The sequence below is a fragment of the Alosa alosa genome, chromosome 17 (assembly GCF_017589495.1).
Source record: "Alosa alosa isolate M-15738 ecotype Scorff River chromosome 17, AALO_Geno_1.1, whole genome shotgun sequence".
Lineage (NCBI taxonomy): Eukaryota > Metazoa > Chordata > Actinopteri > Clupeiformes > Clupeidae > Alosa > Alosa alosa.
The window spans coordinates 15,793,228-15,807,187 of NC_063205.1; the positions used below are offsets into that span (position 1 = coordinate 15,793,228).

At 43.1% G+C, this 13,960-nt stretch overlaps 1 protein-coding gene across 2 annotated transcripts in view; it reads left to right on the plus strand.

The window, feature by feature from the left end:
- LOC125310508 (inactive dipeptidyl peptidase 10-like) overlaps positions 1 to 13,960 on the plus strand; it is a 135,696-nt gene that overhangs the window by 52,066 nt on the left and 69,670 nt on the right. The window contains exon 1 of one of the 2 annotated variants that reach the window (XM_048268010.1): positions 3,840 to 4,337. The exons of the other annotated variant lie outside the window; for it this stretch is intronic. Coding sequence (XP_048123967.1) covers positions 4,284 to 4,337 — 54 coding nt within the window. The 5' untranslated portion in view covers positions 3,840 to 4,283. Of the gene's footprint in view, positions 1 to 3,839; positions 4,338 to 13,960 lie in introns of those variants that run through there. 2 annotated transcript variants of the gene reach the window in all.

Here is a 13,960-nt window from a genome sequence, read left to right on the forward strand (position 1 = left end):
GGCGGAGGGTCTCTATTGCTATCCAGGCTAGAATGGAAAGGGCAGAAAGTGGTATGTGCTTGAGAATGATGATCTCTTTGTAGAAAGAAATATGTGCTTGAGAATGATGATCTCTTTGTAAGAAACACACTCACATATTCATCACTCTGCTGGTGTGCAACATCAGTGTTATTGATAAGAGATGGACTGGGCAGTGAGGGCTAAGCTTGCATCATCAGTGAGGGCTTAGCTTGCATCAGTACTCTATTTCTCAACCTGCAACAGATATCCAACCGATATAACAATCCTCTGAAAGCAAGTTTTGGACAGCTTTAGACAGCATTATGGTTATCTAGTTATATAACTTTATATGGAAGGCAAAGCTCTATTTAAAGTTTTGGTACTTTACCTGATGGGTAAGTTCATAACACATTCATAGCAGCTGTCATAAACTGCACATAAAGCATTCATGACTGTGGAAGACAGAACGATGACAACTTGTCAACAAGTCCAACAATCGCAAAGCAGCATTGCCGTTTTTCTCTCCAGCCTTTGTAAATATTTCATGAATATCTTATGAAGTCTACATCGAATGTCACTTTACTATACAAGTTGTGAAGTATTCATAATCGCTGAATTTAACACTGGGAGGTAAACTAGCCTACATTCAGCTGACCCGTATTTGTGTAACCTGGAACGGTTGGACATTCCCAGTAGCAAAAGATGAGAATCATCTGCAAAGGTATCATAAAACAAATACATTTTTATGAAACAAAAATTATTTGCTTGACCATGTTCTGTCTTTTTGGCACTGGAGTAGCCCATTGACTCAGATGTGACGTGATGAGGTAAGAGGTTTGGAACAAAAACAGCAATGCTGCTTTGCAATTGTTGGACTATTATTTTGACACATTTTTGTCGTTCTGTCTTTGACATTCATGAAAGGTTTGGTATGAATGTTGAGTCATGTCTCATGAAACAGTCATGAATGCTTTATGTGCAGTCTATGACAGCTGCTATGAATGTGTTATGAACTCACCTGTCAAGTAAAGTGTTACCAAAGTTTTATTAGCATCATAACCATTTATACATTATGCATTAAAAATATTAAAGCAACACTATGCCAATTGCCAATTCCTGAAGTGTGTGTGTGTGTGTGTGTGTGTGTGTGTGTGTGTGTGTGTGTGTGTGTTTGTGTGTGTGTGTGTGTGTGTGTGTGTGTGTTACTTCCCTTGAAAATATAACTCTGTGGTTTTGTTATCAACCAAAAGTCATGGTGGTGGTATAATCCCCCCAACACACACACCAAGACCCCTGGCAGTTGGGTTAGCCCCTTGAGCCGTGGATCTGCCCAAGGTTTCTTCCTTGGTAAGGGAGTTTTTCCTTGCCCCTGTTGCTCTTGGGTGCGCCTTGTTGGTGCCCCCCAATCCCAATCCTCCCCCACCTTTCTTATGCAGCCCTTGCCACTTAGGGCTAGTCCACACGTACGAAACCGATCTTTTTTCCTCAGTCTTCCCTGAAACCGCATCAAGAATATTTGCGTCCAAACGGATCCATCTCAACACAACTCAACACGTTACTTCCCACCCCAGGCCTATAGGTGGCACTGTTTCTTTACAGAAATTGACCAAAGTTTGTGCTTTATAAACAGACAGAATAGGCTATGACGAAATGGCTAGTGCAAGGAAACCAGAATTGTTTGTGTGGACTGATGGTGAACTGTCAACTGTAGTCAACTGTAAAACTAATAAACTTTATTTAACGGTTTGTGAAGGGTGCAGTCCCGTCCTTTATTTGGCTAACGCAGGTAGGCCTACTCACCTTTACTTTCTTTGGTTGTAGGATAGTCCGTGATTCACATTAGTTTTGGCTATCACCGCAATTAGGCTACTAAACGCAAGGCTTACCCAAGTTCTAGGCTATTCTGTCGCCACATTTATAATATTGCTATAAAACCTTCGTTAGTAACAGTCAATACGTTTGTATGCTTATATCTGATTTCACTCGACTGTGAATGCATGTAGCCTATATATGTTGTAAGACATGTAAAATAAATGAATGACACTGGCACTACGCACAAATTAATGTAGCCTAAACTTACACCGCACTTTCCTAATAACTTAAGTTCTCTCGCGTCTTTAGAGAACTTATCGCCAGTTGTGATATTTATCTTACGGAGTGTAATCGTAGGTAGCTAGAATGCATTAAAAAACAGTGTTCAGTCCACCAAGTCATAAGCTATCGGCGCTGCGCAGCACCAGTTGTGATATTTATCTTACGGAGTGTAATCGTAGGTAATGTCATGTATGAAAACTAGTATTGTTAGGCAATACTATAAGTGCAAGTCCAGGGCAGCTGAGGTGTGGCGATGACATCATCAATACGCAAGCAGGATGTGCGGTTTCGCTGTCTAAACGAATTCAAACGGGCTACGGTTTCAGATTTCTCCACTCTGGGACCAGGTTTCAGAAAAGTGCGGTTTCGGGCAGTGCGTTTACAGGATTCGTTTGGACGCTCGGCCAAGACGAAGCAAAACCTCTGTGTTTAACCTAAAAAGCGTCTCCATGTGGACGGGCCCTTAATCTACTAAACCCCTCTTCTACTGCACTTTTAACCCCCATTAATGCACAAATAGGCTGACACCAGACATAATTTCACTGCATTTCTTACTTCCAGTAACTATATGCATGTGACAATAAACTTCCTTGTATCCTTGTATCCTTGTAATCAACAGAGCAGTCCATCTCCCTTTCACTATCATCAGGCCTGGGCTTTAACAAAACAATTGCAGTCAGGCTCTTTTGTATGGTGCTTTGCACTGAATGTGAGTCTTGGGTGGAAGAGATATGACCATACACTGACCCTGTAATTAGTTAATAGTCATACAAACACAGCCTTCATTCAGCTGTGTCCTGACAGTGGTATTAATCAGAAAGCACTGGCACTCATCTCCTCTATCTTCACAGTGCACCAGAAGCCGATACAATACCTTTATGGGGGGAAAAAGACAGAGATAGAGACATACTCCAAGTTAGTCAAAGTAGTAGCAGTTTATTGTATGGGAAATGTTCAGCCTCAGAAAGTGCAGACAAGCATGAATTTGATATAAAGATCAAAGTCAGACTATAATCTCAGATGATTAGCCCCACGTACATACATCTGAACTCCACATCTCTGTATAATAAGTGTCACCTCACCCATGAACATTTCAAAGAGTTGCCTAGAAGTGCACTCACTGGCTGTCTTGTGTGTAGGACCTTCACAAGATGACACTGTCTCTGGTGACTCTCAAAGCATCCCCCATTTACCAGTGCAACCATAATGTCACTGCCAGCACCGTAAACAGCCTCGAATAAAAAAGAAATACTCATCTCATTTAAGGTGATTTGCCTGCAGATTAGGCTCCTGTTCAAGCCGATTTTCGCTGTGTTACGGTTAATTGTGCTCTAATGGTTGCAGTCGGCTAATAGCTTATTGGTTGTGTTCCCATCGATGTAAATTTTGCCCCAGTGAAAGTCTTCAGCTCAAGATGAACGGGAAGTGAGCCCAATCGACTCAATCGAGAGCTCACTGGGATGCCTGGTGAATCTGTGAACACTGCTGCCGTTTCAGCACCACGGACAGCGGACGTGTCATGACTAAACCGGTTTCCAAAAACAGAAAGTGGTAGCATTTATATTTCTCTCTCTCTCTCTCTCTCTCTCTCTCTCTTTCTCTCTCAGTCGGCTGTCATTCAAATTAGTGACTCAAACTAAATAGGGTAACATCTATGTGTGCGTGTATGCCCCTGAATCTTTAAGCGTTGGCTGTGAGTTGTGAACACGTAGCGTTTATCCTCCCGCCCCCCCTCCCCGTTTTGTCGTGCATTATTCAATGCGGGAGCCGGGGTAATATCCAGTGGTCGGATTGGCTTGTTGGCACCCACCGAGCTGTTTGGAGACGGGGTTAGAAAACTGGTCCTTTTCATTGCATTCGAAGTACAAAAAATCAGACGGTGAAAAGACCTGCATTCAAAAAGAAGAAACTGAGAATTGTAGGCAAGTGTCAAATCTCGTGCGCTCTAGATTAGGCGCTTATAGAATCGGCACAACCTCTAGGTAACCCGAGGAATTCTTGGAATCGAGACATCTGTCTGATTTGGGTTCTTTATTTCGCGGGACTGGCAGTCAGTTTGGCAGACGGGCGCGCATCACGCCGCGTAGTTCAGCCGTATGATCAATTCCCTTTCAAGTAGCTCGCGAATGTATCATACCGGGATCTGAACGAGCCGTCAGAAGAAGACAGAGCTTTTGCGAGATTACACCATGACAGCCACCAAGGAGCAACAGCAGAAACGATCTAGTCAGCCTCAGGAGGAGGTAATGTAGTCTGGAATATTTATTATCATATTCTGATTTCATTTAGACTGTCTTAGGAGCTCTCGCTATACATTTGTGCTAGTGGCCTTATGATAGCCCTACCGACTGTGTCAGAACCCCACCGATGATACTGTATGCCAAACCATATTTCACCAAGGTGGAAGATTTCGCATTGCATTAATGAATCATACACTTGAGTTTTAACCGTAAGTAAAAGGTGAAAAAATAAAATATGGACATGTCCATCTCCTGTTGCCTCTGTTAATGCTAAGGAGATATTTCTGCCATTAATAATTTATTTCTATCGAATGTCTGTCCGAGTCAGGCGGTGTTTGTGGCTAGGTATTCTGTAGCCTAGGGGCTGATTTTTGAAGGGGTTATCATTGTTTCTCCTTGAGAGCAGGCTTCATTGGGCATCTGCCGCACGTCACCCCCATCTCCCAACCTACTGTTGATTTAAGGGCTGACCTACGCCTACTATGTAAGGAGAGCTCGGTAACACCTTCCCCCTGAGTCCAAACTCTACACTCTACTTTGCGGGTCCATGTACAGTACAGTGCTGCCTCTGACGTTTTGGTTGTAGAGTGAATACTTTATAGAAATACAAGGTGGTGAAATATTGATGACTGTACTCTGGAATTATTGATGATAATGGAGGGATTGAAGGAAGGGGAGAGAGAAATGAACTAGCTGATGGATGGGTCAATGAATGCACGAATTAAAAGCTGTGATATTAACCAGTGAGACAAACATACAGCTTGTTAGGTCACTTTTATGTGTCAGTCAGGTGTGTGTGATTTCAGTATGCTATGGATGACTGCATTGGGCTCTTGGTATGCTTCTCGCACACAAGAGGAATGTTGATCTTTCCTATTAGAAGGATACATGTACACACACACACACATACACACACACACACACACACACACACACACACACACAGATGCCTAATGGCTTGCAAATTACCTCAGGTGAACCCTGGTCACATTGGCCCACTGAAGCTCCTGCTGTGCTTGACCTTTAGCTCCCCTCCCTGACCAAATGGCTCAGCATGCCGGCAGTGTGTATTCGCAGGCGGACACATGTCCATTAACAGGCTGGCTGTATGTGTATTAGTCTGGATGAAAATCGTTTGGTAGGTGGCCAAGTGCTTGCGCTGGCCACTCATTGGCTGATGCCAAAAAACAAGTGTTAGTATGAGTGGTGGCATAATAGCCGTAAACATCTGTGTGTTCGCCTAAAAATAAATTAAGGACGTGACCTCTAGTTGATTTTGAGGGTGTTGTTTGACCAGTATTGCCTGCCAGTACATTTTGCCCGTTGTAAACTTGCCACCTTAGATTAATCCCCTCCCATATACATTTGTGGAAGACTGGGCTTCAGGCTTGGGGAACATATTTTTTTCTTGTTCCTCAGTTTTATGTGAAATGTCCAAATATCCTTATCCCAGTCAGGCTAGGCTGTGGTGTAGTGTAGGGGGTGCAAATAATTCATGACCCAACACAGTGTCCTTCAGGCCTTCTCCCAGATGACCTGATGTGAGCCGGAATACACACAGGGTGTTACATCAGCACCCTCCCACAGAGGACACTACTCGGTGCACTCTTACACACACACACACACACACACACACACACACACACACACACACACACACACACACACACACATACGCACACACACACATGCTCACAGACACACATGCTCACAGACATACACACCCTTACTGACAGCAGACACACAAAGCTTTCATGAACTGCTAACAGAAAGGCAGATGCATGCACACACACACACACACACACACACACACACACACACACATGCACACACACACATGCACACACACACACACAGAGAGAAAGAAAGAGAGGCCTAACAGTTTTACACACAATGGCAGTGGAATGGTAGCGGTGACACTCAGCAAACCCTGCATTTGTCCCTGTAGCCAGGCCCTGGGTGAACAGACACTTCAGCAAATTCTCCCTGCCCCAGCAATAACACTTACTGGGGATAAGCCGTTCTCTCTCTCTCTCTCTCTCTCTCTCTCTCTCTCTCTCTCTCTTATAATGCACCAGCACTCTCCTCCACGCTGATTTATTTGCTCATGCCTATCACTTGTTCACATGCACATTGTCCTGTAAATCAATAATGTGATTGAATGACTGGGCTCTTTTGTGAGGACTTTTTTTTTACTGTAAAAGCACATGCACATTCTCCAATACTGGTGGTATTTGTTGTCACTTCTTCACACAAACACATACTAACACTGTCACACAATGTCACACACAGACAAACACACACACACACGCACACACATGTACCACCTCTCCCTACTCAACTATAGTAGACAAATCTATTGACTGCGTAACCACATTGATATGTAGTAGATGCTTTTAAAAGCAACCACAACAGCAGAGCTGTTATATACTTTAATCGATACATTTCATTCCCAGGTATTGAACCGATGACCTTGCCAGGCCTTTCACTTGGCCAGTGAGGCTAAAGGAGCGAGTCCGCACAGCTAGGCAGTCAGAGAAAATGGTTTCCCGTTTTAAAAGCAGTGGTAAACAAGGCTTGCTTTGAGGTCTTTTGTCAAGCTGTCTGAATCACACCGCACACAGCAATGCTATCACCTCTCATTTTGTGGCTAGCATATCAAATGTGCTCGGGGTATAATGAATAGAATGGATGAAATTAGAAAATGGAGATCAAATAATGGCAGGGTCAACAAGCAGTAAGCGCAGGAGGTGCTACATTCACAGTGACTGTACCCCGCTGTCATCTCCTCACCTCTGTGTCGTTTTTAGAAGTGGGCTCACTGTGGTGTTCCCCTAGCCTGGCGGGGCTATCCTATATCATTGAGATGTATAGTCTGGCATCGAACCATTCACCTCGCTTAATCCAAGGGGCGGGCAGAGAATTGTCTTTCAAACGGCCTAGGCATGCAATAGGCCAGCGCTACGACCATATCCGTATCCGGTCGGCAAAACGGCAAATACATCCTTCTTCGAAAGTAATGACTTAAGTGCATTGTGTTGCTCAACTTTCAAAGAAAAGCACAAGTCCAACTCCTCCAAAGTTGACGCCAACGCCGATTCAAACAACCGCTCTTAGTTCGCCATAGCCACCTTCCTTGTTGTTCACAGTCGCAGGGACTGTCGTTATCCTGTTAAGCCCTACTTAAGACTCTCTAACAAAATAGAGCTGTGATTGGAGAACATCCACGGTGCTAAGCCAATAGAAATCCCTATGGTTCGATACTAGACGTACAGGCTGAGCAAATTAATTTGCCGCCGCCAGGGTGCGTCTAGATTTCTAGGCTAGTGTTCCCCATCAGCGGAGCTCATAAAATGCTCCGAATTCTCACGGGTGCTTTTTAAATCGGCGTTGGTCACCCGTGGGTGCCGTTCCTGAAAGCTGTCACTCGTGAGTTATTCAGAGATGTGACATTTACTGTAAGATGCTCCCGGGGGGATTGAGAGGGTACTGTGGAGGAGGGAGTGATGATAATGATGTCATTAGACAGGAAGTGACCTCAAATCCTTGGCAGAATTGTAGTGTGAGGTTGGTGAAGTGTTTCACAGATATTATTTAATATTCCTGTGCTAGGTCACCACAGGCTCCCTGTCCTTCTGCAGCCAATCGCCCAGACACTTCCTACTACTCTAACCAATCAGATGGCATTGTAGTCCTCTTTCAACCAATCACTCAATGGCCCAGCTCCACTTTGAACCAATTATTTGGCTCCTTTCTGCCTCTACAATATCTGAACACATACTGTATGTCTGTCATCAACAGTAGCCTCATCAGCTATGCCTTACGTGTTACAAAAAATAAACAACAGCTTGTCTTCTGATCCCAATGTCTTTGACGGAGACTACTGTATGCAGAGTATGTTATATGTAACGGCAGGTAGCCTGTGCTGTGTGTAAACCTCACTCCCCAAGATGCGTGGGGAACAGACGCTACTATCAGCAAACAGTTATTGTGTGCACATCCCACCTTCTGGCAGGTGCAGGACAAAAGAAAACTACTCAATTGAAAAAATATAATGTCCGCAACATTGCTTTTGACTCCCAATTGTTTAATGCACAACAGGCTATTAAATAATTGGGAGTCAAAAGCAGTGTTGCGGACATTATATTTTTTTTATTGAGAACAGACGCTACTACCCATGGGTTTGTGTCTCCTTGCTAGTGTGTCTGCCTCTCATGCTGCTGCTACAGGTTTGAGTCCAGATAAGGACACTTGCGCAGTATACTCAACAAAGGTTACATACAGTACATCTGTGTACATCTTCCATCACAACATACAAGTTGAAGACTGATCTGACTTATTTCCTTCCCTAAGGCATTATTGAAATAAAGAGGTCTGTATGGATATTAAGCTTAAGTCTATAATAGTCAGTAGGGGGGTCTTACGCAGGTGTTATTTTTTAATAGCTGTGGTGTGCGATCCTTTAAATATCTCTCCTCCTCGAGGCCCCATCTCTGTCACAGCAGAGGATTACATCCTTAATATCACATTAAAGACAAATGTAGTGGAGGCATTAGCGGCGATTAGAAAAGCTTTACTTAGACATTATTGACTTCCCCACAAAGTGAACCACACCAGCTGCAGTTGATATGCAAACAGGATGCATTAGGCTTCATCAGTGGCTGATAGTCATAAAGTGTGAGCACTGCAGTTGAGTTAACAAAGGGTTATCACTGACCGGTTAAATCGCAAGTTCTGACTCTTGTGTATGTCGAAAAACGAAAAAAAAAAAAAAAAAAACCTTGCTAGTTGATTGAGGTAGAGCTAGGATTAAACCAATGCAGATGTCTACAGAGCAGATGTCTACAGAGCAAACCCAATGTCTACAGAGCATCCAACTACAGACAAAGAGAGAGGGAGAGAGAGGGAGAAAAAGTTAGTTTCATTGTTAGTTTGTCTTTGTTGATGAACAGGGGTGAAAGTGAGCCGGTTCAGTCCGGTACTTTGCCCCACTGTAAGATTCAGTGCCGGTATGCAGAATCAGTTATGAACGATAATGTGTGCCAGTTTGTTCAGTCAAACTGCACTTTATTCCTATATGCTACCTATTGCTATCTTTACATTCCCTCAACACAGATTGCTGTCTTATATAAGGCAGTCACACCCCTGGCATCTCCTGTGATGCGTAGGAGTGGGCCTAATTTCACAGAGGTCAGAGAGTCTACCCCACACACACACCTCTATCCCTGAAGAATGAATTTCTCTTGTATTGTGATTGTATGCACTTCCCACCTCACTGAGGCCAGGTGCAGTACAAAAAAGGCTTATCAAGGAAAGAAGAGGAGTTTATTGAGTTAAAAACATATGTTTTTGTTTGCTTATGCTTATGTTTTTAACTCAATAGTTGTTCTGGGAGATTGCAGTGTGCGGACAACTCTTCTTTCCTATGGGTAATGAATGTCATATTTGATTTTGTAACTCTGGATGCATGTATAGCTATGATTATTATGGTAATAATATTGAGGACATGCTGCAGTGTTCGGAACACCTGCTTGAGAGAAGCACTTCACATATTACAGACTGTGTGTAGCCAAACGTGTGTGTGTGTGTGTGTGTGTGTGTGTGTGTCTGTGTGTCTGACTGTGTATGTGTGTGTGTGAGAGAGAGAGAGAGAGAGAGAGAGAGAGAGAGAGAGAGTGAGAGCACATTGTATGTGCATGCATGTAATTGTGTATATGACTACGCGTGTATGTAGCTTAGTGTGTGTGTGTGTGTGTGTGTGTGTGTGTGTGTGTGTGTCTGTGTGTGAGAGAGAGAGAGAGAGAGAGAGAGAGAGTGAGAGCACATTGTATGTGCATGCATGTAATTGTGTATATGACTACGCGTGTATGTAGCTTAGTGTGTGTGTGTGAGTGTGTGTGTGTGTGTGTCTGTGTGTCTGTGTGCAAACGTGTGTGTTTATCTCCAGCAGTGGTTCTCAAATGGGTGTGCGTGAACGCACTCCAGGGGGCAGTGAGATTTTAAGATATACATATATTTAAAAAGTAGAATCCATGCAAAAATACTTTAAAAACATTTTTTTCCAAATGTTTGAATTTTGTATGTGTTTATCAATTCCAAAGTTTAATAAATTAGACACTGATGGCAGAGTGCTCTGTTTAAAGTCTTTTTTCTCAACTAAAAATGCTTTGCGCTGGTTAGGGGGTACTTGGCTGAAAAAATATTTCACAGGGGGTACATCACTGAAAAAAGGTTGAGAACCACTGATTTACAGGGTGTTGCTCGTCAGGTCTTTGATATGTAGAGTAATAGCGTAGAGATATGTTTGACATGGACTGCGGTATGTAGCATCCCTGCAGCGTGATTCGTCTGGCCCCAAGCCGTGTGCTGAAACACTAATGACGCCACTGAAGACCGCTAATGCTAGCACTAGCAGTAGCACTCCCAGGGCTGAGTGGAGAGGAGTGGAGAGGAGGAGGCTTTACACTTAATTATTAATGCACCCTCCGTGAATTAAGAGCAGATTACAGATGTGACCTGAGTCTCCTGCAGTCAGCTAGGAAGGATTGAAAAGAGAGAGCCAGAGAGAGAGAGGGGGGGCGGGGCAGAGGGAGGGATGGAGGGAAAGAGAGAGGGAGAGAGATAAATAGGGAGATAGCTACTCTTGTTTTTACTTTAGAAGTTGTCAAAGGATGCAGCCATTTATCTCAGCAAGTAGATATTTAGTCATGCATGTGTTATGGGGGGAAAGCAAAACATTTTTTAAAAAAAACTTTCAAAAAAGAATTGTTTAACAAATTCCAGTAAGCACATCTAATCCCTCAGGCTCATCACCGACTCTGACAGATTTTTGACAGAGTCCCAGGACAAACACCCAAAGTGCTTTAGTTAAGCTCATCAGTTCTTTTATTGAATAGAAATGTACACTTGGTGCAGAGAGGCTCCAAAACAGGCTTTTCTTTCTTTCTATCTGTCTGCATGTATGTATGTGTGTAGGCTATGCATGTATATGTATGTACAGTAGACTATTTGCCATTCTTAATTTCTCCCATTCATTTCCACTGTTATATAAAAACAAAGATTGGTCGCACTCCAAAAAAAACTTTTTTTCTCGCTGATTTATTTTATTAGCAACAGGGGTAAATGAACAAACGTTTCGGCCTTATGGCCTTCGTCAGTGTGTTATACAGTGTGTTATACAGGGCTCTGTAGAGCACGCCAGTCGTGCTCAGAGGGACATGCAGAACTGTCATGGCCGCTTGTAATGAAATAGCTCGGCATGAGCCGAGAGATCCAATCCCGTCTTCACTCGTGAAGGACACATGAAGGTCACATGCCTCAGAAGCTCCTCGTTCCAGGGCCTTTTCTTCTCCGTCCAGACGCGTTATAGTGCCAACCTTTACCTGGTAGCCCTGTTAATTAGAGAGAAAATGAAGGAACGTGAAGCCAAGTGGGTGAATTTAATTTTCAGCGGTGGCACCGCAGAGCCACTGACAGGTTGGGAACTCATTGAAGAGTGAAGGCTTCCAGTCCCTGAGAATTACACACACCCCCACTAGCCAGTGAAGAGACCAACTATTGTGTTCTGACAAAATCCCTTTGCAAAGTATAATACGGACAAGCACACAAGACACTCTGAGAAAATGTGTAAGCTTTTGTGTGACCGAAAAAAGAAAAACAGAAAAACAACGACAAATTGATTCAGCTGCTAGTATCACCTTGAGCTCTCCCACAACACTGGCCGTTGATAGCCTGCTCTCGTGTCCGCTACATATTTGACTAACGACTCAAAAAATCCTCTTCTGCCAGCCAGCCAGCCAGCTCGCGCTCATCAGTATACAGTACTGCACTCCAAACAGGAATGCGTGCTTGCATGGGTTCCCGAAAGGATCAAACGGCTGAGAAGGCGAGAGAGCCTGCGAGAGCATGAAAATGGAGTGAATGTCACAAGCAACCTGGTCATGGCAGTGGTGTCGAAGCACATCTCCATACAACCAGCGAGGCTATATGCTCCAATATGAGCGTGAATATTTATGGCAGCAAACGTGTGTCAGGTATATAAAGCAGTGATGCCGCTGCTGTTGTTGACGCTGGGCTCGTATACAGCTTGTTTGAAATGTCCATATTGTATAAGTAAATCAAAGTAAATACGTCCTGTGATGGCTTTGTGTAATGCTTCATAGTGGTGGTGACTACTCAGTACTGGCTAGATGACTCTTTATAGCTGAAAAGAGTTCTGTGAGTACAATGGTATTTGTTCAAAACCAGGCTTGGAATTTCACCATTCTGGGGGCAAGGCCACTTTGCCTTCAGTTGGACATATTTGGTGGGGGCACAAAGGCCACATTTCAGGGCACCAAGGCCAAAGTTAACTATACAGTAGTAGGCTATAAAAATGATTAAATAAGTTGTATTTAGCCTATTCACTGCAGTAGACCTGCATCACTGTATGAAACATTACAAAAACATGAAACATGACATTACATAGAACTGTAAATCATCTGATCATCTAATAATTACAGATATCTAGGCTATATATAACATTTATTTTATATTTGGCCTGCTATGAAATCATGTATTGAACAATTTAAATTTAAGCACAGCTCAGCTTTAAGAAACTCAAATAGCCTAGATGCATGCTTAGTATTTTGTGATCATTAAGGCTACTTTCACAAACTCTTAGTCAGCTGTCCTCTGATTTACCAATATCTAGGCGATATTTGTAACATTTATTTTGTATTTGGCCCGTTATGAAATCATGTGGAACAATTTAAACACATTGTAAAACTTAAAGCCCAAATTTGGAGACATCCATGCATGTCGAAATTTACTGCAAATTCAAAACTGGATTACTCTGGAACGGCTAACTGTACAGGGGACTGCTTTACACCTTTGTGTTCGGTAAGGTCTGCTGTTTATTCTGGTCATGTGTTAAAAGACGGGTTCGTGAAGTATTCCACCGAGATGAATGGGTTGGGAAATCAGGGACGCAAAACATTCAGTAGAATGTATGATTAAATTGAATTATATTATTTACTTTTCTCGCGAACCGTTCAACACAGCAATTATCGGCTAACATTGTTTAAAAGCTGAGAAAAAGCTCTTTCATGTGATACTTGTGATGTCTGTGTGATGAATAGGCTACTTCGTGAGTAGTTCAACTGAGAAGAATGGGTGAATTTGGACGCACTTTCTTTCTTGCGCTGTCACTTTCTCCACTGCGTAAAAGACTAAATTAATTTAGTAGGTTATTATACGCTATTAGTAGGACGCAAAGCAGAATATTGAAAGAAGGGGGCATCAAGGCCACCGTGGCCTGTAAACCTATGATTTTCAAAGGGGCTTCACGCCAACGCAAGGGGCAACGACGTGGCCGCCGTGAAATTCCTACCCTGTTCAAAACTAAAGAACCTTCAGTTTGAACTTGAGAATATTTTTCTCAAAAAGTCTTAACAGCTGCTTGATTGCGTACATTCAGTGTACAGTCCACATTCATCTTGGATTAAGATAGTCCCTGAGTTATCTAAAGTGTATTTAGTGCATTAAGCTACCCCACAAAAGGTTTCTTGGTGAAATAATGCACAGGAAATTACAGGTGTAATTATAGATAAGACAGTCTCCTGATGGGGTTTAATGGCCCCCTAGCA